This window comes from Rhynchophorus ferrugineus, unplaced genomic scaffold, assembly GCF_030347505.1.
Source record: "Rhynchophorus ferrugineus isolate W39M unplaced genomic scaffold, kcgeb_rfMv2 rfM4, whole genome shotgun sequence".
NCBI classification, from domain to species: Eukaryota; Metazoa; Arthropoda; class Insecta; order Coleoptera; family Curculionidae; genus Rhynchophorus; species Rhynchophorus ferrugineus.
The window spans coordinates 45,506,840-45,533,989 of record NW_027472583.1 but is presented as its reverse complement, the minus strand read 5'-3'; the positions used below and the strand labels follow the sequence as shown (position 1 = coordinate 45,533,989).

The 27,150-nt window shown below is 31.7% G+C and overlaps 1 protein-coding gene across 3 annotated transcripts in view; it reads left to right on the top strand.

Moving 5' to 3' along the window:
• The window catches only part of LOC143195987 (uncharacterized), a 236,535-nt gene that overhangs the window by 105,818 nt on the left and 103,567 nt on the right, over positions 1-27,150 (top strand). For 2 of the 3 annotated variants that reach the window (XM_076403543.1, XM_076403545.1), the window contains one exon: positions 17,141-17,281. In XM_076403543.1, the coding sequence (XP_076259658.1) occupies positions 17,179-17,281 (103 nt within the window). In that variant the 5' untranslated portion in view covers positions 17,141-17,178. Of the gene's footprint in view, positions 1-4,348; positions 4,451-17,140; positions 17,282-27,150 lie in introns of those variants that run through there. The other variant, XM_076403544.1, reaches the window with a different exon arrangement.

Here is a 27,150-nt window from a genome sequence, read left to right as displayed (position 1 = left end):
TCATTTGAGGAATATTTATTTGTCGGCGGAGACTTGATGGCTGAAAATTCTCGGTAGCCGCCGAGCGTAGGATGCTTTGTTAGATCATTTCCGGGCTTCACATAAAATCAATAAGATTAATGTTGTTGTTTGGTTGTTTTTTTTTTGTTTGGTTATTTTGTATAAAGTACCTTTTACCAGGTTTATCGTCTAATCTTAGAAATTAGTAATTGTTTAGAAAAAAATTAACCATGTTTTACGCTGTTTTACACAAAGCCGCCGATTTCTCAATCACTCATAATAGGGCAATTGAAAAGTCCCCGACCTACCATAGTAAAACAAATTTTTTTGGCAAAATTAGTTTTTTTTATTCAACATAATTCCCTTTAAGGGTGATACACTGATTATAGCGACCCCCCAACTTCTCGATACCATTTTGGTAGTACTATATTTCCTTTGCTTCAAAACAGGCCTCAGTTTCCTCAGCGGGCATTCTTTTGAGATCTGAGAACAGGAAATAGTCGCTAGGGGCCAGATCTGGAGAATACGGTGGATGAGGAAGCAATTCGAAGCCCAATTCATGGATTTTTGCCATCGTTTTCACTGACTTGTGACACGATGCATTGTCTTGGTGAAACAGCACTTTCTTTTTCTTTTTCGGCGATTTCGTCCTTCCAACGGTCTAATAACGCTATGCAATAGTTGTAATTGATGGTCCTTCCTTTTTCAAGGTAGTCAATGAAAATTATTCCATGCATATCCCAAAATACAGACGCCATAGCCTTGCCAGCGGACTGTGGCATTTTCCAATACTTTGGAGAGGGTTTATCGTGTGCAGTCCACTAGCATGACTGTCGATTGGACTTCGGAGTGAAATGATGTCTCCGGTGAGTCCCCGGCCTGGCACATAGATGGCGCTACTAGAATTAAATCTATATGTTTTTTAGTTGGCCTAACCCTCGAAAGATGCGTGTACAAACTTGACAGCTGTCGGATCATTAGTTTGTGAATTATAGCATTTTGAGTGAAGCAACTTTTGTTATTGTGAAAAACATTGACAAAAAGGAATTTCGCGTGTTGATAAAATATTGCTTTTTGAAGGGAAAAAATACAGTTGAAGCAAAATCTTGGCTTGATGCCGAGTTTCCGGATATTGCCCCAGGAAAATCAACTATCAAAGATTGGTATGCTAAATTTAGATGTGGTGAAATGAGCACCAAAGACGGTGAACGCAGTGAACGCCCAAAAGAGGTTGTTACCGTTGAAAATAGCAGTGTTTGAAGATGATCAAACGTAAGAAACCCGAGTTTTTGGTCGATATGTGGCAATGGATGAAACATGGGTCCATCATTTCACTCCTAAGTTCCCTCGCAAGTCCAATCAACAGTCATGCGAGTTTACTGCACATCTTGCACCTGCTCTAAAGCGTGGGAAAACCCAACTGTCGGCTACTAAGGTTATGGCGTCTGTATTTTTGGATGCGCAAAGAATAATTTTCATTGACTACCTTGAAAAAGGAAAAACCATCAATAGCGACTATTACATAGCGTTATTGGACCGTTGGAAGGAAAAAATGGCCGCATTTGAAGAAAAAAAGTGCTACTTTACCAAGACAATGTTCCGTGTCCCAACTTAGTGAAAACAATGGCAAAAATCCATGTATTGGGCTTCGAATTGCTTCCTCAACCACTGTAATCTCCAGATCTGTTCCCCAGCTACTATTTATTGTTCTCAGATCTCAAAAGAATGCTATTTTGAAGCAAAGGACAAATCGTGTCACTATAATCAGTGTATCACCCTTGAAGGGAATTGTGTTGAATAAAAAAAACTAATTTTGGCAAAAAAATGTGTTTTACTATTACTTTTTATTATTAAGAAAAGAAGTATTAAGAAATCAGTTACAATATTATCATGATCCAAAGGTACTAAAATAAATTTCTCTGCAGCACCGTTAACGTCCCATGACACATTAGAAATGAGGCCGATCGCAAAGATCTAATGGTATTCACTGTCAGCAAAAAAATTAAAAGGTTTACGAAAAAGTATCAAGCAAGACTACGTGATCATCAAAACATTGAAGTTCTACCACTGCTCGACGATAGCGGAGATTGAATAGACAAAAACCCATTTAACTAATATGGTCTTTACGGCAGCAGTACATCAATCAATAACTTAAATCTGAAATATGTACTTAAAAACCATATGAAGGAAAAATTACTAGATCTATCTAGTTTTTTAAACCCATTAAATACTAATACAATTTCACTGACTGATCATTGACAATTTCGGCTGATAATATAATTTTTCACTTGAGACTTCTCTATGCACCTCCTTTAACTTGAATTTTATTTATCCCAATGCTAACAAACGACTTAATCATTGATAGCCATTAAATTTTTGACTATTAATATATTCTGACAAGATGGGGTCCATTAAGTACCATAAAACTTGTAACTTTCCAGTAATTCCAAGAAATAATATTAAAAAAACAAAATGAAAGACTGGACAAGAAACTTCAAGCTAATAACTTAAGAATATAATTTTAGAGTACAGTTATCTTTGCATTCAATGTTTAGTGCCATAACAATTGCGTATAAATTTAATGCGTTTTAACATAATTTGTAATTGGACCAATTAGCATTTGCTGGATGACTCGTTTCTTTTAGGACATAACGTGGAAAATCAAGTGAAGGATTACTGTTGCCTTAATTCTTGTTACAACCTTAATTGTTATGCATATTATATATTTATTAAGTAGATGATCTGTTCGATATTGAATATAAAATAATCAGAAATCAGTAATGACGACATAAATTGCCTTTTTTACATATTATCGGTCACAAACGCTGTAATATATATTTCTCCAAGGTTGTTGCTAAATTATTCCAAGGTTGGTTTATATCAATTTGCATCACTTACAAGATTTTTTTAAATTATATTAATGTCTATTAAAAGCTGATTGATTGAAATATAGTTAAACAGCTAGTAGAAACATTTAAACAATATTTATTTTAGCGGTTGAAATATACTAAAATAAATATTTTTAAATATAGATATGACAAGGTCGAACATTTTAATACAGATTAAAAAACATCCGCTGGATGTCTTCAGTGTCTTCTTTACACTCTGTTTAATGAATTTTAAACAAAAACAACATGCGGATATTATGGTAGTGCTATTAATTAATAAATTGTAATTGATAGAAGTGTTCTGTGTTGATATAATGGTACGATAGCACGCAGCACTTTATTTAGGAAACCTCTGATCGAGCGTATTGTCCAAATAGGCCTAGGAATTGGATTATAGTCTAATACCTTGTTGCCTAAATATAATATCATATCTAGTGCTATACTATTTTATAAAGCTATATTAATGCATAATGTATTAAAGCATCAAAATGCATTCTCATGTTCTGCTTGGGGGATTATCAGTCAGATGAACCTCATGTGAATAGATTTTGCCTTATTCGTGTTAATATTCCTTTTTTACACACAATTGGATTTTGTTGAGATAAAGTTGCATATGTTATAGTTGTATGCAGTATATGTTGCTACAGTATTGCTCCTTGAGGTCATTGGGCCAACTGAACAAAAGAGGTATTATAATGGGCCAAGGGCACTACTCTGCAATATATGGATGCAGCTCAATTTATTTGTCACCCTGTTTTACTATAAACTGTCTATCTGTGAGGTATTACAATTAGCCATGGATATTGTTCTGTGAAATATCTGAATACATTGGATGCAGATCAGTTTATTCGTCACCCTTTTATACTATAAACTGTCTATCTGTGAGGTATCATTTCAATAGCTGGAAGTGCGGATGGTGCAGAACCTTTTTTAGTTTAACTTGCTGTCCACTATGACACACTTTCTCAAAAACTGATATATCGAATGTGAGAACATTTTATTTTCCGTGTTCTGGAATAATATTTTTATGGTTTACTGTTAGTATTATCATATTGCAGATAACCAGTGTAAGTGTTATTAACTTGAAGCACTTTTCCGAGTGCTCTAAGAATCTTTCAATTATTAGACTAAATCAGGAATATTTTTAGCATTAATTTATTTCGTTATTGTTCGTTCTACACCTCTAACTGTATATTTTTCGTGTGACATATTTATTTGAAATGAAATCAAATACTGCAAAATGCAAAGACGAAGGAACTGTTAAAATCTATAAACTATCCCGATAAAGAAAACATTCACAATATATAGAAGCAGTTTCAGAGTCGTTATGATGATAAATAAACACAAGTTGGCCACCAAATGAATGCAAGCAAACAATAAAATAATTAAATGCACTCGACGGTACTGGTACCCATTGTTTCCGTGCGCACAGGTACCCATTTAAGTCGCAATGCTTAAATAGTCGTGAAAATGCCTCGTGTTGGCATAGAAATAAAAAAAAGTTTTAGCTACGGTACCTATAGTGTGGACGAACTTTATGATTAATTATGTATTTGCAGCACGTAATTATATTTAATTTATTTTACAATGTCATATTTTCTAATCAAATTACCTTAATGTTAATCAAGACCCAAACACATATGTTATAAATATATTTGGACATTTTTAATATTGAAATAAATCGTTTATAAAACATACTTATTACCACATTAATAATAAATTAATTTATTAATACTGCTAGTTTGTGCATAATTATTAATTTAACAGAGAAGACTTCTGACAGCTGTTTACATCAATATACATTTGGTTAGCTAATAGCAATAGTAGTTCAGTTGTGTTTGTTATTCTCTTTTGTTTGCTTTACTTGAGAAGATACATCATTCAACTTTCAGTTAATTCGTATGGTAGCCACTCCGCGATTTTGGATCTTCTCCATTTTATATAAAATTCTTAAAGCACCTAATTCATCAACTAATATGTTGGCTGAAAATTTATTGAGAGTTTGAGCTAAGTTTTCCTCTAATAAATTTTGAAATTCATTGCCTTTGAGTTTTGTTCTTCCTCTAGGCCCTTGCTCGTTATTGAGATCACAATCACCTTTAAATCGAATTTAGTATATAATGGAACAACATAACCATAAGTTTCTATAAGTGTTTGATGGGCTTGACTAACATTTTCCAAACATACATACAAAATAATGGATATTAAAAACACAGTTTTAAGCGTTATATTCAGAATAACTCAACAATGCTAAATTGGAAACACTTATTTTATTTATACAGTTGTTTACATTGAAACTATTTATTTTAACTGATATCGTTAATCAAAATACATGCAGGCACCTAATATATTATAAAAATATTTGGAATAAACATTCCACTGTTTAATTGGCAATGACAAATGGTTTCTGACATAATGAATAAGTACTGCAGCATGGATAGATATATAAAAACTGTAATTGAATCTTTCATGCAAATTGTTCTGCCCCAAATAAAACGTTTAAATACTAAAAAAGTGGCTTTTTATGCTTCAGAATACTTTTTAGATTACCTTCGGATATTTTCTGGTTTGTTTTCTAATTTAACAGAAAATTGGCGTGATTTATCGGACACTAAGTAACGTGGACAATATTAACACGACCGATATTTAAAAAGAAACTGTATCATTACGAACATTCCTACATTTTAACGCTTTTTATGCCACTGCAGCTGTATGAATATTTATACTTTTTATGCAGAAATTATATAATGCTTTTTTTTCAGCATTTAAATGATATTTAACGGAACACCATATATATTCTAATATTACACTGCAAATTCCATACAACCCATCCTGACCCCCAACAATACCAGTAATTAAATTTTAATTTCTACTGTACCCATAAAATAAATTACAGCGTAATTAAATAACTTTATAATATATTTTGCTATTGAAATTATGTATAAGGTGAGAGAAAAAATAATTTCGGTTTTTGCTTATAGATGGTTTTAAAATCGCATATATTTATATATTAATACAATGAAGCCATGGTATGGCACATTTGAAATGTAATAGTCCATAAAATATTATATATATAAAGGATACGTCATATGTTTTCTCAGTCAAAAGTTTTTGAACGCAAAATGATAACGATATATTGGTTTTTTACTGTTGAAATACTCATCAAAAATTGTGTAGTGTTGGCCACGAGTGTTCAAGTGAATTTTAGTGTTCGATTTGGGTTGATTGTTCCGATTTAGTTTCGGAAATTTCTATATTAAAGGTCTACCTTATCTTGGTCTTTAAATCTTTAAACCACTAATCACATCATAGCATAAGATTAGATGTCAAAATAAGCTTGATGCTTGAGTACCAATGAGCTTCCATTTTGGAAATCTTGCTAAAACATAATGAAATTAAACCAATTTTGAGACAAACTATTGCGGATTATAAAAAGTAGATCACTCATAACAAAGTTCATTTCGATCACTGTCTAAGCTGATTCTTGAATCAAATCCATCAAGCAACTACGAAGGGTTACGGCGCGAAAAACGGTTCCACCTCCTCTATAGATCAATTAAAATGCCAGTCTCAATTAAAACCCAAGTAATTTATTTTAGTTGTAATAATAGTATATAAATCCATATTATATGGAAGGCTGGGAATATATCTACCATTTAACGTGACTACTTTAGCTGCCGAGTCTTCTCTCTCATTACATTCTCTGCCCACTATACCTTCTTACCTTCTATACTCTGCTGTTTCGCCCAATGAGAATGTCGTAGATGTTACAGATGCGGGTAATAATAAGGTAACTTAAATCTTCTATATTTTAGCGACATAGACTAATTAATTAAAATTGTATTTTGTACAGGGTATGTATACATAATATAAACAAAACAACCACGTATTACCATCTGGGCAGATTGTGGAACTACCAAGAGCGTGTGTTTCATACAATGTTATATACAATAGATACATACAATAGATATATACTTGATTAGCTAATCTAAGAGGTAACTTAAATCTTCTATATTGTAGCGACATAGACTAATTAATTAAAATAGTATTTTGTACAGGGTATGTATACATAATATAAACAAAACAACCACGTATTGCCATCTGGGCAGATTGTGGAACTACCAAGAGCGTGTGTTTCATACAATGTTTAACAGGAATACGTTGATTCTTCGTCAAACAATGGAGTTTAATATAAAATAAATGCTCAAAATAAGTACTCAAATTAAGGCATATTCATAACAAATTTTCGCAATTTTTTTATTTCTTCGTTACATTGATCTTCATCTGTAGAGGCGACACTAACATCATTATATATTCATTTCAATGCATTACTTTTGACTACAAATTATATAAATGTTGTTAATATATGCCAATATGATATATATATATATATATATATATATATATATATATATATATATATATATATATATATATAGAAAGAAATTAACTGTCACAGTCAACAAATTATTTAATTATTTTGATAAAATTTATTCGTTTATCCGTGAACTTCAAGGAATGATAGATTACCATACTGGGACGTAGTAATTATTAGAAATGACAATTATTAGAATAAGATTTGACTTATAAAGACAACATAGGCATGGTTGGCTTTATTTAGTGATTCATTTCGATGGCAAAAACAAGTTTGAACTATATATATCGCCTACTAGTTAAAAATACATTCGACACAGAAATAGTTATGAATTATTGTAATATTATAACGCTCTAATTTTTATTACTTTAAAAAAATCTATTCGAAATAATTATTGCTTTATATATACGATTTTATAAATATAAATTTCTCTTTCATGCCATATATTGTTTATCTTGACGTCTTTCTTGATGTTATCAAGCCACCTACTTTTTTATAACAATTAGCATAATATTTGTGATATTTTTGAATGTTTAGTCTCAACATCAATTTCACAGTTCGATGTAAAAATGACTATAACTTTGCATTTATAGGAGAATTTGATATCTATGAACGTATTTCATCCTGTATATGTAAATTTATATTGAATTATCTCTGACGGACGACGTCGTATATAATTACAAATATTTTTTATGGTTCGTAAAGGTTCATCTATAGTTTATCTATAGAGTATATATATATATATATATATATATATATATATATATATATATATATATATATATATATATATAGATATTATGAAACAAAAAGTAATACAAAATGTAAGAATATTGTATCTTAGAACAGAGCTAAAGTTTACAGGGTCAGTAGAGGTGAAAGCTGGATATATAGTTGTAACTTTGGAAATAGCCCATTAAAAATCAAAGAGTACTGATGGTGTGAAAATACCCTCTCAGTGAAGCTTTTCAGTATTTTTATACATCTTAAAAGTCAAATCTTAATTATGAAAATGCTTCACATGAGTGTTCCTCGATCAATTCTTCAAGTTTTTATCACTGAACGTGGATGGCACTCTGGGTTGATCCTTTACGTGCAAATCAAAATCATTAATTATTTATGATTTTTTTAAATAAATTATTGGCAGGGACACTGAAATGAGAGTAAAAAAGGCAGGAAAAACCAAAATTGACAGTTGGACAGACGGGATATAACAGAATAGCATCACAGTAAGTTTGCAAGTGGAAAATTGTCATTTTATGCAGAGAAATGTCAAAACCAGTGATTTTAACAATTAGGTTAGATTGTTTAACAGTTGCTTAAGGAGCATTATTGATTGATATGGTTCTGAAAATTTATCATTATACTGAAGGTAATTCTAATGGCTGTTAAGTTTTTTCTCTAAATTTTAGTGGTATTGACTTATGATTAATTTTAGATTTTATTAGTAAATACATTTATTAACAAGGCACTAAACGAATATTGAAAGTAACAAATACGTTAATTTTTTAATCAAGAGTTAAATGAATATTGCATGTAATATTAACACCTATAAAGTTTTTATTGGGACACATGGGACATCAGAGAGCATAAAAAGCAATAGATAAATGAAAGTCATAGAAGACAAACTAAAGATGAGCTATGTGGAAGGGCGAGATCCAAAAGTAAAATAGATAAGCAAAAGACAATGCAATTTTATTTAAATATTTAGGTAAAGACATTATTCCTTTAATCAACATGGTGTATTTATTGTTTTTGTAATATATTTGTAATTTTGTAATTAGGTGAGAAATATGAATAAAAGATAAGGACCCTATGAATACATAAATAATGTAATGAAAATATACAGAAATTAATAGGAAATTAACTACATAATTTGCACAGATGGAGCACATAAAACAAATAGAAGGTATTATAGATTATTAATCTCATATTTGTAAAAAAATGTAAAGCATTAAATATTAAAAATTAATATAATTATTATAAATATTAAGGTGTTTAAGGGTTAATGCAATAAGATATGTAACTATATGACATTTTATTCTTTGAACCTTGTATAAATTATTTAGAATTTTTTCTTTATATTTTTTTTTATTTTAAATGATCTAATTGTGTTCAAAATTGTTTTATTCGTATATTCTCTGTTTTAACATACAATCATTTATTACTTCATTTTTATTCCTTACTTATGTTTATAAAATAAAAGAAGCTCTGAATTTTTGAAGCTCTGAAGTTGTTACATTTCTGAAAATAATTTTACTTATGATACTTTGTTATAATGTTCAGTAGCATAGTAATTTACACTTATTAGGACTTTGTTGATTATTCAAGTGGTTATTAAGTTAGTGGAAATTAGATTAAATTAAAAATTACAATTTTAAAAATGTTATTGAATATTAGTGCTTCAGATAAATTGCATATATCTATATTTAATATGTTTTTATACACAAACATTTAATATTTTAATTCATGTTACATATTAAATATATCTCTGGTCTTATATTGAAAGTACTATGAAAACATTTTAGTTAAATAATTTTAAATGAGTTCTTCTACTCTTTTGTCAGATAAACATTTTTTTAAATTACACCTCACATTGGATATGCTTAACTTATTGTTGTTGTGCGACCACAGATCACTAGTCCTGTCTTATTCTCCTTATACCATTCTGATTGGATATTATTTCAAGTATATTTTAATGGCACCCAAAGTGAATTAAAACTGTAAAGCATCTACAGCTGTACATTACATATATTCCAGGCAATTACCTATAATAGAAACAAAACAGCGGTTAGTATTCATTTAATTCTAGAGACAATTATCAAAAACAACCGACCAATTATTTCTTAATGAACCCTCGAGGTGATACAACGTCGAAATCCGACAAAATAATTACATTTCGATGAGAGCGGATAGCCGACTTTAAACATAATTATACGCCGAGAATGCGCCATTCGAAAAAAATGCTCTTCCGAACTGATGACGCATTACATCAACCAATGCATACCTGTCGCTCATTATGTAACCTCTTCGAACACCGATCGCAGGAAAAAAACGTCGTTCTCGAAAACGAAAGTGTTATCGTTAAGGTAAAATCGACGGGTTCGTCCACCTCCCTCAGACGTCTCGTCAATCGAAAAAATACAATTGTCTTTCCTCATGTCGTTCAACTACTTTCTACGGCGCTGGGAGTTAACCCAATTTTTTATTGATTAACATTTTCGACCGACATCTATTTCATAATAATCTTGTTCGACGAGACCATTTTCTTGCTAAAAAAACACTGAACTATAAGAGAACTTTTGAATTCGTCGGGTGTCGGACCATCTGCACTATCACGATGTTTCAATGTATTGTATTAACACCGTGAAATAGGAATCTTTCGTTTTTTTCTTTTTTATTTTGGTACATATTTTTTATTGTCAGTTCTTTTTGAGGTTGACCCAGCTATCAAAACTATCACGGAAGATTCGTATAGACTATCACTGGTGTCTTTAAGTCAACCGTTGAAAAAAAAGGCCGTTATAAAGTTTATTTTTAATTTTATTATATAATAAAGTTTGAAGAACTCCTGTTGAAGACAATGTATCCAAATATATAGAAAAAACGCCTAACGCCAATGCACCAGATTTATTAACAAACATTCAACAATTGACCAGGTATATATGATAATATATTTCATTTAAAAAATCTATGAAGAACTATATCCTCAGATGTAGCACAAGCTTTCGATAACGCTTGGGATAACAGCCTCGTTGATAAGCTACAGAAACTGTTACCGAAGCAACACACGGAATTATTACAATCTTACATTACAACCAAAATGTTTAGAATTAAACCTATTTTAAAATTAAATAAGCTGAAGCAGGTGTACCATAAGGAAATGTATTGGGCTAGTTTTTTACCAGCTTTACACATGTTATATATTATAAATGGAAGACACGAATTTGCTGATGATATTACGGGTTATTGCCGTCAGAAACAATAGCGAAAAAGCAAACCGAGAACTATAACAGCCCGGTGACAATATAATTAATTACACCCTAACTGGGAAAATGAAACCCAAGTAAATTTGTGCCTATGCAATCAGACCGCACAAATACCAATAACAATAAACAATACTATACTTTCATATTGCACCAACACTAATACTATCAGATTGAATCTTCATAGATAACTTCGCTGGAAAGAATATGTTGAAAAGAAACGGAAATAATAATTGGAAGAAAAGACAATTACCAGTAGGCAAAAAATTGCTATTCATACGAACAGGCATAAAAACCTATATAGACCTACCGAACTCAAGTATGGGGATGTTCCGCAAAAAGCAATGCAAATAATAGAAGTTTGCTGCTGTTAAAACGTATTAAACCACTTATAGAAATACCAGATCTCCAGTTTTTATTTCGAAATCACCACTCGACAATTGATCAAGTGCACGGAGTAACAGCGGTTGTAGAAAGAGCATTCGACGAAAAGAAACAGTGCCCTGCAATATTCCTGGCGGTCTCAGCTTTTGACCGGGTATAGGATTTGGGATTGATATACAAAATGAGGAAATTGCTACGGCGGAATTACTGTCCACCGTTAGAATTATATATTTTCGAAAGAAAATTTAGAGTCTCGCATGAGGTCCACATGGAGTTCCACAGGGTAGTGTTTTGGGACCACGCCTATATCTGCTCTATACTGTTGATATCCTAACAACAAGAAACAGTACTTGGAACATTTGTTGATGACACAGTTATCGTGGCAAAACATGTATCTCTATCTGAGGCTGTAGAAAGTACTAGCAACCGTCAACAAGATCTACAAATGGACTAGAGACTGGAAAATACAGCTTAATAGCTCCAAATCTGTCCATGTTAATTTTGCGTTGCGGCGAAATGACAAAAACCTAATTATATCACGTGACTATTCCTCAAGCAGAATCAACCAAATACCTCGGAATATATCTCGATGGTAGGTTAAAATGGAAATATCACGTTAAACAAAAAGCAGAGCAGATTAGACTCAAAGTCAAGAAAGTGTACTGGTTTTACGGAATATACTCTCAACTTGACCTAAAATTAAAGAGATTGGTTTATCAGTCAATCATAAGGCCTATTTGGCCCTATGGGGTACAAATATGGGGTTGCACTAAGACATCGAACCAACTAGTAATCCAGTGTACCTAAAACAATGATCTAAGATTAATTACCAAAGCTTATCACTACGTAACCAACGAAGAAGCTGTACGATGACCTCGAACTCAAATTGATAGGCGAAGTGATCCACGATTTCGCCTTAAAATATGAAATAAGTCGCTAAATCATAGCAATACGGAAGCAATACAGCTAACAGAACACTAGCAATCAATTAATTTGTAAATTAAGATTGTATTAAGCATATCTAATACAAAAAATATTCTTTACAAATATAAAATACAAATACTTTTTCATTTTTTGTTTCAGTTGGATACACTACACTAAATACACTGTATCAGATATACCACATTCAGTAACCAAACATAATATAAGACAGAAAAATTGCTATTTTACCAACAAAGATTTATCGTAAATTTAAATATAATTTATAATAGAAGAAATGTGATACTAAAAATATAATAAATATATATATTTATACTAATATTTTAACTAATATTTTTATTGGAATCTAATTATCTTCTATCGTTCTATAATTTCCCCGAAACAATTACACAGACCCAATGCAAGTTTAAATTGCAACAGCACCTGATGATGCCAAACCGATTACAATGACACGCGCGGCTTAAATCGAACGTTTCTGGTGCTCGCTTTTATAAAGCTGCATATTTGCATCAACCTTTGTCTATTGTATGTTATTGTTGGTGTATATAAAGGCGCCCACTGCCTATCGTCAGCTTCAGCAAAACAGCTGTTTTCGCCGATACTTGTCCGATTTTGGTGAGACTGGACGCCATATTGGAACGATCTGTCCAAGGTCATGACGTATTACCATGTGGGAATGTCGCTGTGTAGGTGGATCAAGGTCTCGCCAGCCGATCTAATCTAACGAGATGCAAAACGTTTGTTTACTCGTGAAAATCGAGATCCCAGCCAATGATAAATCATTTCTTTTGTAGGAAAACATCGTTTGTTAGGTTTCAAAAGATTGTGCCGGTAAAATTCCGTGAATGCCGCAACAGATAAGATGAAGTACCCGGGACCATTTCTACTGCTTCATGTCATATGAAATGATCATTAAGCGCTGAAAGATGGGGCTAAAGTTTATACATTGCATATATTTATCGTGTAAAGGTATTCTAAGTGAATATATCTGATTTAAAGCCATTTACATAAATATTTTAATACTGTAGATCCAACCATATTTGTGTGTTCATCATTTACTGAAACAAAGTCGTAATGTATGTACGGCCTCCTTCTAGTTAGGCGTCATAAAATATACTTTGAGGAAAAAAACTTTATAAAAAATAATTATTCTGTTGCTCAAATTTGCTAATATACATTAACAGGTCAATTGAAAAGTCCCCGGGATGACACATTTTGTTATTGTGAAAAAATGGATAAAAATGAATTTCGCGTGTTGATAAAATATTGCTTTTTGATGGGAAAAATATAGTTTAAGCAAAAACTTGGCTTGACACTGAGTTTCTGGACACAGCCCCAGGAAAATCAACCATCAAGGATTGGTATTTTAAGTTTAAACGTGCTGAAATGAGCATTGAAGACGGTGAACGTAGTGGACGCCCAAAAGTGGTTGTTACCGACGAAAACATTTAGAAAATCCACAAAATGATTTTGAATGACCGTAAATTGAAATTGAATGAAATAGCAGACACTCTAAAGATATTAACTGAACATGTACATCATATAATTCACGAATATTTGGGTATAAGAAAGCTCTGTGCAAAGTGGGTGCTGTGCGAGTTCATTTTTGACCAAAAACAACGACGAGTTGATGATTTGGACCAGTATTTGAAGATGATTAAGCATAATAAACTCAAGTTTTTGCGTCGATATGTAACAATGGATGAGACATGGCTCCATCATTTCACTCCGAAGTCCAATCAACAGTCAGCCGAGTGGACTGCATACGATGAACCTGTTCCAAAGAATGGGAAAACGCAGCATTCGGCTGACAAGGTTATGGTCTCTATATTTTGGGATGCGAATGGAATAATTTTTATTCACTACCTTGAAAAAGCAAGGACCATCAACAGTGACAGTGATTACATAGTGTTATTAGACTGTTTGAAAGACAATATCACCGAAAAAACGGCCGCATTTGAAGAAAAACAAAGTGCTGCTTCACCAAGTCAACGCACCGTGTCACAAGTCAGTGAAAACGATGGCAAAAATCCATGAATTGGGCTTCGAATTGCTTCTTCTCCACCGTATTCTCCAGATCCGGCCCCCAGCGACGCTTTCCTGTTCTTAGGTATCAAAAGAATGCTTGCTGGGAAGAGATTTTCATAGAATGAAGAGGTGATCGCCGTAACTGAGGGCTATATTGAAGCAAGGAAGAAATCATACTAGAAAAATGGTATCGAAAAGTTGAAGGGTCGCTATAATCAGTGTATTGAAGTATCTTGAAGGTAATGGTGTTGAATAAAAAAAATTTGCTAAAAAACGTGTTTTACTATGGTAGACTGGGGACTTTTTAATTGATCTGTTATTCACTAAGTTACTTTAAATCAATGAACACAAGTTCAAATATGAACTACGGGACATTGTAACTAAGAACCATGATATTAATATTGATATATACAAATTTAACATACCCTACCAAATAGTGTTAAATAACTAGTTACATTTTATGTAACTGCCTTCATGTTATGTTATCGTCATTATATGAAATTTTAAATTTTAGCCTATCCTGGTAATTTTATTTACATTTCACGTCTAGAAGATATAACAATTTTTATGCATATTTTAATTTTAGTTACGATTACAAATGAATTTCGTTCCAGTAATGTATCGTATTATATTAGAGTCCTATAAAAAATATATATCTTTATAAACTCAATATGTCGTCTCAGTTTTGCTCCGATTTGTTCATTTAATCGATTATCAACTCAAGAACTAGCCTATTGTTTTTCTTTTTTCTAAACTCGATCAAGTTTTCACAACTATATATAATAAGTTAAGAAGTAAGTGAAAACATAATCCTAGAATAATCCAGAACGAGCGTATCATTAATTATCAAGAAAAGAGGACAGGTCGACTGAAGTTGCTGTAAATTAACCTAGTGTAGTGAAATTTGGACAAACGCTTACAGTTCAGGACACTAAATGTGCATTGTAGTGGCCTAGTTTCTTAGCTGTACATTACTTATCTGTAAATATTAGAATATGGAGTTGCTCAACCTGGGAAAATCATTCCAAAGTGGCACACCATGGACATTAGAGTAGAAGCGATGCAATTTCGAATATCTTCAAAGGTAAACTACAGACCTGAGGGCAAAGGTATAGGCGAAACTCAATCCTAATTTTATTAGAACAATAAGCTGGTCAATCAGTCGCCTCTTCTTTCCGTTAAATAAAAATAGTATTGTTAATAAATAGTTTTTGTTTTCTAAACCCTTTCAAATGTTATGACTTAAGTGATATTATGTGTAAAATATTATCCTAATTAGTTAGTCTTATTCTAAAGTCATATATGTATATATGTTCTACAATTAGATCTGATAATGTTAAACGTTTTAGTTTACGCACTTCACTATCACGTCGCATATTTATCTGATTTGCCATCACATTGGGGTACACCTACATTCTTAAAGTACACTTAAAGGTGCTTTTAAAGTACTTAACACAAACACTACACTCGTTCTGTTTTGGAATCGTTGGATAATGGTTATAGCAACACCTTATTGTCTAATGATAATTCGGATTTATGTCCGATATCCCAATAAATTTAATATAATTCCAAGTTGTTTTCATTTAGTAAGTCTGTGCTTCTTCCAAGTTAGTAGTCGGTCTAGATGCATATTAATATATTTAATATCCTCAGCTTGAGGAAGTTGACAATCATTCAACAATGACTGGTAGTCAAGTTCTTCTATGCAGAGTAAGTGTTGCATGGATAGCTTTTCTTTCATTTGCTTCAACCACAAAGACGAAAGATGAGAAAAACTATTTTTCTTTCTTTCCTTCCTCCTCATTTATTCCTTCTATAAACAGCATTAATGATTGCCGAATTTTTGATAACATATTTTTATACACTTTTTTCGAAATAAAGCAATAATACAAATAACTGTAAAAACTGAAAAATATCTCCTTGTCCTTATTGTTAGGTTATACAATTTGAATAACATGATTTTATTAACATTGAACAGATTTTATTAATATTTCATATTTTATTATTAGTCCCATCAATTCGGATGGTAGCCATTTTCCCTTCTTTTAATTTTTTCTCATCACATGTGAACTTCCGAAAGTATTTATTTATTTTTATCACCTGGTAATTCAGAGTCTTGGAATTGATTTCGGCCCTTTTTGTTCCTCCAGGCCCTTCTTTGTAGTTTAAATATCAAAATCACCACTTTTAAATAGTTGAAACTAAACCGATACTTGGGGTATAATGGAGCCGCATTACCACTAGTTTTGAAATTCTTTTCATATAAAACAATAAAAATCAATAATGCTAATTGGAGAATTGTTATATTACGTAGAGAAATATGCAAACCACCGATTTTAACAGTTTAATTAAATAATTTAACAGGTGTTGATATTGATACTTGACAGTTTTGTCAATAGATATCTCTTATCAAAATAAATACAAGCACCTAATACTATTTATATTTCATTGCATTTCAATATGTTTCTGTTATTTTTGTTATATTATAATGTATCCACATTAATTTACTATAAAAACAAATATTTCTCCTCTTGTTACAGATAGCCCGGAATTCAGCATGAATGACAGTTCATAGTTCATGATGCCGGCTGTAGATGTCAGCCGTTCCGACTCCAATCGATCGGACGCCTCCCAAAAGCCTCGAGTCTCGTTCAACAGAGACGTGCACGTGAAGAGGATTGGTACGACGCTGTCCTAATCGCATTGTCCTCTTAACGCCCATTAACTATTGGTGAGGATTAATAACCAGCCTGTTGCTAATTGATTTTAACCTCAATTCACTCATTTTCAAAAAAAATACTTGACTATAATAAAATAATTTCTGTATACAATTCCAGACTAAAAATTAATATTCTCAAAGGGTCAACATCTCATATAATCGTGTGTAAAAAATTTAGTTATATCTTTTTACAACAATATTTCAAATATATTGTCATATTATTCTGAATCCATACATAATATTTTTTGAAAATGAGTTTATGTTTCAGTGTAGTTTAGTGTGTATTAAATATTTACTAATTAAAGCAACATTTTACTTATATTAAAATCAATTTAGCTGACTTTATCATTCATCATACATTTTAGTTAGACCGATCATCACTTCTATGTTTATATTCATATTATTTTACCATGAGTAGTAATCATTTATACAGAATAGGAAACATATGTCTAGAAGCATTATACCTTTTCTCAATTTCATTTGATGATAGAACATTTTTTGAAACATTAATAGTTTTATTGAATTATGATTATCATTTCAATCAATAATTTAATATAACGGAAATTTTTTAATCGTTATTAATTATTCCTGTTAATATGTAATTTGACTTTAAAAGTGCAATTTTTGACCCATAAGAAAAATCCAATTTTGAAAGCTAATATATGAAATAAAAACTATATCTTTTGAATACATTACTTAAAGTAAATACCATTATAGTATATACCAATTATATGCTACCAATTCCGTACCTTTTGAGGTTGCTTAAGTTCAATAATAAGACGAATTTTTTACTATTGTGATATCAATTTGATTGATTTTACTATTGCAGTTACAAATTATATCTACATTGATCTTCAGTGATAGTAATAGTTGGCAGAAATTCAGTTATGATGATCAAAAAGACGAAAGTTTCCTATTCCACTGAAGAGACATACATCTGGTTAACCTAACTCTAGAAAACATTCACAATATATTTTTTTATTGAAGCACTACTTTCAAGGAATATAATAAATAAATACATATATATGTCACAAATTTGGGCATTACCCCACCTGAAAAAAAACTAAAAGGAATATGAATCTATATGATAGATATTTTGTCATATGTAATACAAGCTAATAAAATAAATAAACCTTAAATTTATTCATATACATTTCAAACACTAATAGATGATATAGAACTTCTGAGCTCTCTGCAAGAGAAACTCACTTATCTCATATATCAAAAATTTGTGTGACTTAACAATATTAGAAAGAAAGGCAATGCTGTATTGATCCATTCTTTCAACTAAAAACTTAGCATCACCATCGTTAACGTTAAAATGGTGCACAAACGACATACTATCCTCAAATTATTGTCAAATATGATATATTTTTATTGTCCGTAGCAATTTGATATTTGATTGCAAAGCCATAGCGATAGATCTATTTCATTTAGTTTCAGAAGCGATTGACAAATAAAAACCTGGTCCACTACAATTTTTATTGTTATTTTGTGCGGATCCCAAGTCTCGAACTCCTATTGGTATACGGTGTTATATAAACGGCTCAAACCTATTTTAGGGTCAATGTTCTTGATTTTAATATTGAAACTTTTGGAACGGGAGCAAGTAAACTTGATGAACTACAACTGGTGTTCAATTAGGGGTACATTCATTAGGGTAAGTTTTACAAGTAAAAAAACCAAAATATGACTAAAAGGTCTTTCTGGAATCTCTGTTTTCAAAGTACTATAACAGTTGACTAATTAAACGAATGTCATTATCTTTAGAAAGTACTATGAACTTTTACCCTTTAAACACGTTGTAGTATAACTTCATTACATAAATAATATGATATGCGATTTTACAGCCTTTTATTAAGAGAAACTCAAATTAATTTTTCCCAAATCTTATATAATGATTTACTTAACAGAAGTAGTACAAGTAGTTCTTAACTACCCTTTGTTTCCACTTTCCTGATTTCCTATATTAATTTCAACGCCATTGTACGAAACCTTCCTCATGGGGAAATACTGACATTTAAAGCAAATTCTGCTGTCTTCTTTGCTTTCTTTTCTTTCAATTTATATATTTCTAGGTTCACGAATTTTAATCCTAATAAATCTCCTTTATGCTCAGCTAGGATCTAATAAACTTAAGTATCTGGTATATAAATAGTAAGTAGAAATAATAAGGACTCACAAAATGTTGCATCTGTCACTTCTTTTGTCTTGCCATAAATCGCGGATATTTGGATCTAATATCATAATATTTTCTGTTTTTCTCATTTTGTCTTTGTTTTTCTAAAGTATGTTTGTAATTTTACATTGTTTAATATAATCTTGTATTAACTATAAGTTGCTGGCATAAAACTTATGGCCATAACTACTGAGGTAGCTTCAACTTTTTAAAAGCATTATACAGTTGCGAAATAATAAAAATTGCGTTAAAAAACATAATTAATTAATATATCTAACTATTCCAACAGTAATATATTAGCTAAGAATAAAGAAGTAGTCTAAATTATATTATGGAGATATTTGTAAACCGTAACCGTATATAAAAAATAATCTTCAATATTGTTTTCATACAGTATAAATCAATTCATGATACTAAACTTGGAAACCGAAATCAGTTCAATTGCAGCTTCTATCACTTTTAATTCAATATCAAACACTATGTAGTTATCAAGTATCAAAAGTAGCAAAAGTATCAATAATCAAACCATTAATAACATAATAAAATAATGATGAATATACACCTAAACACTTAAGAAATAAGATTTACTGATTCTTCGTTTTCAAATAATCTATATTTCAATCCTTCTCGAGCATAACTATTTATAATAGGTCAACTGAAAAGTCCCCAGCCTACCATAGTAAACCAGATTGAGTTTTTTTATTCAACATAATTCCCTTCAAGGGTGATACACTGAGTATAGCGACCCTCCAACTTTTCGATACCATTTTTGGAGTACGATTTGTCATTTGCTCCAAAATAGGCTTCAGTTTCGGCGATCACCTCTTCATTCAATGAAAATTTCTTCCCAGCGAGCTTTCTTTTGAGACATAAGAACAGAAAATAGTCGTTGGCGGGCAGATCTGCAGAATATGGTGAATAAGAAAGCAATTCGAAGCCCAACTCATAATTTTTGCCATCCATTGTCACATATCGACGCAAAAACTCGGGTTTATTATGCTTGATCATCTTCAAACACCTGATCAAAAGTGAGCTCACACGGCACCCACTTTGAATGGAGCTTTTTCATACCTAAATATACCTGAATGATATTATGTACACGTTGAGTTGATATCTTTATAGTGTCTGATATTTCATTCAGTTTCAATTTACGGTCATTCAAAATAATTTTTCAACAACCACTTTTGGGTGTCCGCTGCGTTCACCGTTTTCGATGCTCATTTCACCACGTCTAAACTTAGCATACCAATCCTTGATGGTTGATTTTCCTGGGCAGTATCCGGAATCACGCGTTTATCAACACGCGAAATTCCTTTTCATCCATTTTTTCCACAATAACAAAAGTTGCTTCACTCAAAACGCTATAATTCACAAACTAATGATCCGACAGCTGTTAAATTTGTACACGCGTCTTTTGAGATTAGGGCTAACTAAAAAACATTAACTTTAATTCTCTTAGCGCCATCTATATGTCAGGCCGGGGTTTTTCAATTGACCTGTTAGTTTTCTAGACCATATTTATATTATATTAATATAATGTTTATTTATACCAACAAGTTAATGTATTTTTCTATAGCATTATATATATTTGAAGAAAACGATACTATTTTTTCAAAATTGTTGATTGAGTATATGGCTCGTATATAATCTTATTGAAATAAAAGAGAAGAAAATACACAATTTGAGAGCGTAGAGCATTATTAGCTGCTGAAAATATTTTAAATATAATTTTGTACATATTTCATACGTTTTCTTAATGATAATAATGAAAATTTATGACCGCCCGTCATCGATTTATAGAATAAAAGTACAATAGAGAAAGTAGTAATTACAGAATTTATCACAGTTTATATGGGGTGCATTACCATAATTGTATGGTTGTTTAGTTAATGTAGCATACGTTTAATTAAGAATATAAATAGGAAATCTTTGTAAATGTAGAAAATGCTATAAATTACGAGGATTTCTAAAAGTCAAAGAAATGCATATTCCTGACCATGATCACACGCTATATACAGATAATAACATGATGAACAATATATGGTTATATAATTTGACATTTACACGATTGTTATTAATTGATTATTCAAGAAGATTAATAAAAAAAAGTTTATATGATAAAATGAAAATGGTTTTCTTATTTTTTATATAAATTTATTAGTTATTATATTTTATTTCAAAGATCTATGTAACTATGCACTTCCAATTCTGCCCTTCCGAGAACCAATGCAGATATCTGATTAAATTTAACGGTTGTCCTGTTTTGTGTTCACTACTACAATTACAACCTAGTACAACTTCAAAGACCTCCATAAGACAAAATCAGCAGGGTACAATTATTGGTAGCCTATTCGTGTCACGTCTGCGAATTATAACGATAACCTGTCCTATCATGTAACTTGTCACGATGTTTTATCATTAGCGACAACATAAGAAACAGATATCAAAGAAGCTACAACATAGTTCCTCTAATATTGAAAAACGTTATATATCTAAATAGCCTAAACTTCATTTAACAACCTTGTTAATAAATATATGTAAAAAAGAAAAGCGTCTCCTTTTTAAATGCCACACAAAATATACATACCTTTTCTTTAAACATGCTTTAGTGAATATTCATTGAAGTGTATATAACTGAAAATATAAAAAGTGTATACTTTAAAAAAAACAGCCTATATGCCACTAGTTTCAAGTCAAGACAAGATTTAAAATATTGTTATTTATTTTTTTTTTTGAAACACTTGGTCATGATTGGTCATTCCGTATACGCTCAACTACAGCTTAAAACCCCACTGCTAAGTCCATCTCTATCCATTCAATATTCCGTCAGCACAGGTCCTACATATATCCATTTTCTCATCTATCAAATTACATGTTACCACATCCTCGAGCATTATATATATTTTTACTATATTCAAGAGGATTTCTGAATTCTAATAAAATTCCATATAACTATATCAGTGCCTTAGTTTTTAACATTTTCAAATTCTATTAAAATGCTGTTTTATATATTATATTTCTATATATTATTCTCAGATACTTCATAAAATTATACTAAGTATATTAAACAGTACTAATAAAATTCGACATTCATTTCCTTAGCATCTATTTAAAGCTTTTTATTCATTCCTTCTGTGATTTCACCATTCAATCAAACCATTTATTATTAATCTTAGTTTTCATTTATTTGCCTATAAAACTATAAATTTCTGGTATGAAATTATGGAGTACCTTTCTATAAATAATACAGCACTTATACAACAGCTCACAATTTATAAATAATTTGAGGTTGGTTGTTGAAACAACATGACATAGGATAAATGATAGTTAAGGGTGAGAAATGTAATACTTTATAAAGTCCGTATAGTAGTTAATTTTAATTACATCATACTTCATCATAAATCTTCCTTACCTACGCTATAGTCATGAAACAATATACTGATGATGGTTAGCCATGTTTGTTTAAATATTATTTTGTAATATAGGCAAATATATACCTGATATATTAATATATTATATGGCATGATAAAGGTAAAAAAAAAACATCAGAATTGTGCTACAGAAAACGGAACGAAATCTCCACACCATCAATACTGCCTTAGGGTGTTATATATAGTATTTAGCTGTTACAGACAGATTAAATCATTACAATAAATCCTTAGACATAACAGTTAATATCATGAGACTACACATTTAAGTAAAAAGCCCGGCATGTAATGCATAATATGTGCTTGCACATGATTCTATCCGCAATATCACTCGGTAAAAATGAGAAATATCATCGTAAATAATAATTCACTTTAATGGTCTTGATGTTTCTCCACTTTTCTAATTTCGATTTAGTATTATTGAGTTATTTAATGTATATGAATGCTAATCATTACAATAGCTGCTAAAACCCAGCTCGATCTCTCAATTAATTTTAGACGGCTTAGCAATTACCTTGATGTCTTGATGTGCATATGGTGAAATCAGCTGTATTACGAGATGGTAAAAGCCGAATGAAAATGTTACTGCTGATGTCTACCTATTACAGTTAAACAAATTGAATTGGTCAGCATTAGCCAGTAATGGACGCAAAATCATCCTCTTGTATGACAGTGCCACACGCTGTTTCAGGTCGAATATGAAGCTTTGTCGCACCAAGTGTACTTACCAGACATGGCAAAATGTGTTGATATGCTGAAGAAGCGAAATAATGAATCGACTATTGGATCGCCTCCAAACCAACATCGCCATATTGCCAAAAAGATGAGAGAAAGTTATAAAAACGATACAAACTATTCCGATTAATATATACCGAATCAATGTTTACCAAATGCCGACTCGATTAGCGCAATGATTAAGGCGACAGGACGGCCCACCTGCTGATGCGATAGTCGAGAGTTCGAATCCTGCTGGTGCTTGGTTGTAAATTTATGTTTGTGATTGTTTATAATTTGTGATTGTCCTAGACAACAGTGCAAAATCCGACAAGGAAAATGATCCCAGTCATGCCCGTAAACAGGTTGGGTAAGACCGGATTTCTTCTGGGATCATTTCTAAGTTGGTCACTCGCCAGTCGGTAGGCTTAATGCCGAGGAACGTGGTTCGGAGCCTACGTTGAACAGTGGGTCCAGCCAAGATGAAACATCGTTGGTAAAAAGGAGACAGTAGATGCAAGTATTTGGTACATCAAAGTTAGGTGAGAAAATAATGTGTAAAACACTCAAATACATATTGCTGAAACATGTTTGACATCACTTTATGTATTCATTCCATTCGATTCAATTGGTCCAATTCTTTTATACTAACGTTGTCATTTTGTATTTACAATTCCATCAATTAATAGTTTTAGTCTCAACAGATAATAGTGTTAAAAATTCCTTGTCATACTTTAATTTAGGATCACCATAATTTTTCAATAATACAATCTACAGCAACCTTTCATAACGAATTATTATTTAATTTTAGTTCGTCTTAATTTTGATCGACTGATTTAATTAAAAGGAATGTTGATAAAAGCGTCTAATCCACAAAACATTTATGTTAAATAAATTTCAATTACCATAAAAATGTATGAAAATAATGAACTATTTCAGGTTTACCTTCGCCACTGCGTTTTTTACGTCAACTAACTACAAACACGCGAATATTTTCAAATGAATTCCGATTCAAACTCGAACGATTAATGAAAAATCCTGCCTGCCGCAGACGTAACTCTCGGTATGCGATGTAAAATCACGTGTTTAACTGGGATTATTCTTTTGTTCTTTTGCAAAAGGCTCATTGATCGATACCTCATTGATTTAATGATCGTCTAGTGTCCGAACACGTTTGCTCTCATATATCAGGGCCGGCGCCCAGTTGCCTTTTTCTGAAATTTCTAACGGTTCTCGGCTTTGTTCGGAGTATGTTGTTGTTGTTGCGTTGAAACGGGCGAAACGTAAATGCGAACTGAAATCGAGCAGAAAACGTGATTTCGTTCGCCAGGGTCAATGGAGAGCAGCCGGACGACTTCCCAGACTTTGAACCGCTCGATATTTATCGCGCCAAACGACCTGAAACAGAATTAATAAAAACCGTATCAGATCTGGAGGCATTCCGCTGGCTTAAATCGTTTTCCTAGCCAGTTTTTATACGAACTGACTGTTTTATGTAAAATAGCAACGATCGAATGGATGGTTCTTAGATTGTCTTCGGCTCTGGTCTCGATTTTAACACCGATTTATGTAAAAAAATAAGAATACAAGATTCTGCTGTCTAGACGATTTCATAATCTCATAGTCTCCATCAGTCTTGAAATGCTAAATATTAAGTATAGAAATAAATATCTACTATACAGCAATAGGAGAGGCCACGAGCAATAAGTCTAAAGTTGTTTTTTTTTGCAAATCGTGATATCGTAAGTTATGTCAGACTTTGTTAGTGCCTGCTTTATTTAGAGCATCGATAGCTAAAATAACAGTGTTCCATTTAATATTATTCAATTATTTATGGTAATTGATTAGTAAGCAGGTAACGCGCAAAATTGTACATTAAGTATTCCTTAATTTTGTTGTTTGATTTGAGGAAGTATGTTGCCAAAATCCATGGAAAACTATTATGGAGACGTAAGTGGTGAAGCTCCATCATATCTCAAGAACATGGTCAAGCCAGTTTCGATTAAAATTAAAATTAACAGTAATAAATGTGAAGTCGAGGGCAAAGAAAGGCCTAGCAAACCAAAAAAGTTCGGAGACAATGAATTGAAAGACTAATTGGACGAAAACCCTCCCAAATTCTCAAAAAGTGTCTTTGCAGTTGATAAATCAACTGTTCTCAGAAATCGAATGCAGTGAGCAAAATCCGAAAAGAGATAAAATGCCACAACGCCTATTGACTAATTAGATACTATTTAGAACTGTTTCAATATCGTGGTTTTATTGCTTGCTGGGCAAAAAGGAAAAGTGAAAACATACCATAGCTTAATATTCATGGTCTTAAAGTCCTGCTATGTTATGGAGATGTATATCACCATCAAATAACGAAATGACGCATTGTTGCAAAAAAAAGCTCCTCTTACATGATGCTCGGCAATACATCACACGAGTTACAATACACTATTGCTTGAATTGTAGCTTGTAGCTTGAGTGGAAAGTTCTGCCACCAAAAATCATAATTTAGGAATACCAAAGAAGTGTGAAAATATATCTATAATTAAATCGCTGCAAACCCAACATGAAAGTGGGGGAAATTGTAAAAATTGATGCAAGATTCTCCGTAAATGCCTTTTTCAAGAGATATGATTCCTTCCTTTGTAATATGATAAAATGTGACGTCTCATCATACCCGCTGTATTTGCTAGACATTAATCCTTGTGATTGCTACTTCTTTAAAAGTTAAAGCATTTTTTAATTGTGATAACTTAATAATAACTCGTAGTAGTTCGGTCAGAATGTTGAAAAAATTGTATACCGCCCTAACAAAATGACAAACAAATATGTGAAGAAAATAATGTATCAATAGAACTAAGAAGTAATTATGATAATTTTATATTTTATCGCATCATATAAGCTTAATTTGTATTTTTCTGTCATTCTGAAAATATAGAATGACAAAACTAAAATTATACTTTAAGTTTTGCAATGTTATGCAGATGTATATCACCGCCAAATAAAGAAATTGATTGAAGCATTGTTGCAAAAAAAAACAGCTACAGCGAGTAACAGACCCAAAGTCATCCTCTTGCATGATGCTCGTCCACAGTTCACGCGAGTTACAATACACTGTTGCAACTTGAATGGAAAGTTCTGCCACCAGAAATCGTAATTTAGGATTATCAAAGAAGTGCGAAAATATATACATGATTAAATCGCTGCAAACCCAACACGAAAGTGGGGAAAATTGTAGAAATTGATGTAAGATTCTTGGTAAACACCTTTTCAAGTGATATTATTCCTTCCTTTGTAATATAATAAAATAGGACATCCGACCATACCCGCTGTATTTGCTGGACATTAATCCTTGTGTATTAATCCTCTTGCATGGTGCTCGTCCACACTTCACACGAGTTACAATACACTGTTGCAGCTCAAATGGGAAGTTCTGCCACACCAAGTGTACTCCATAAATCGTAGTTTAGAAATACCAAAAAAGTGCGAAAATATATCCATGATAAATGGAGAAAATTG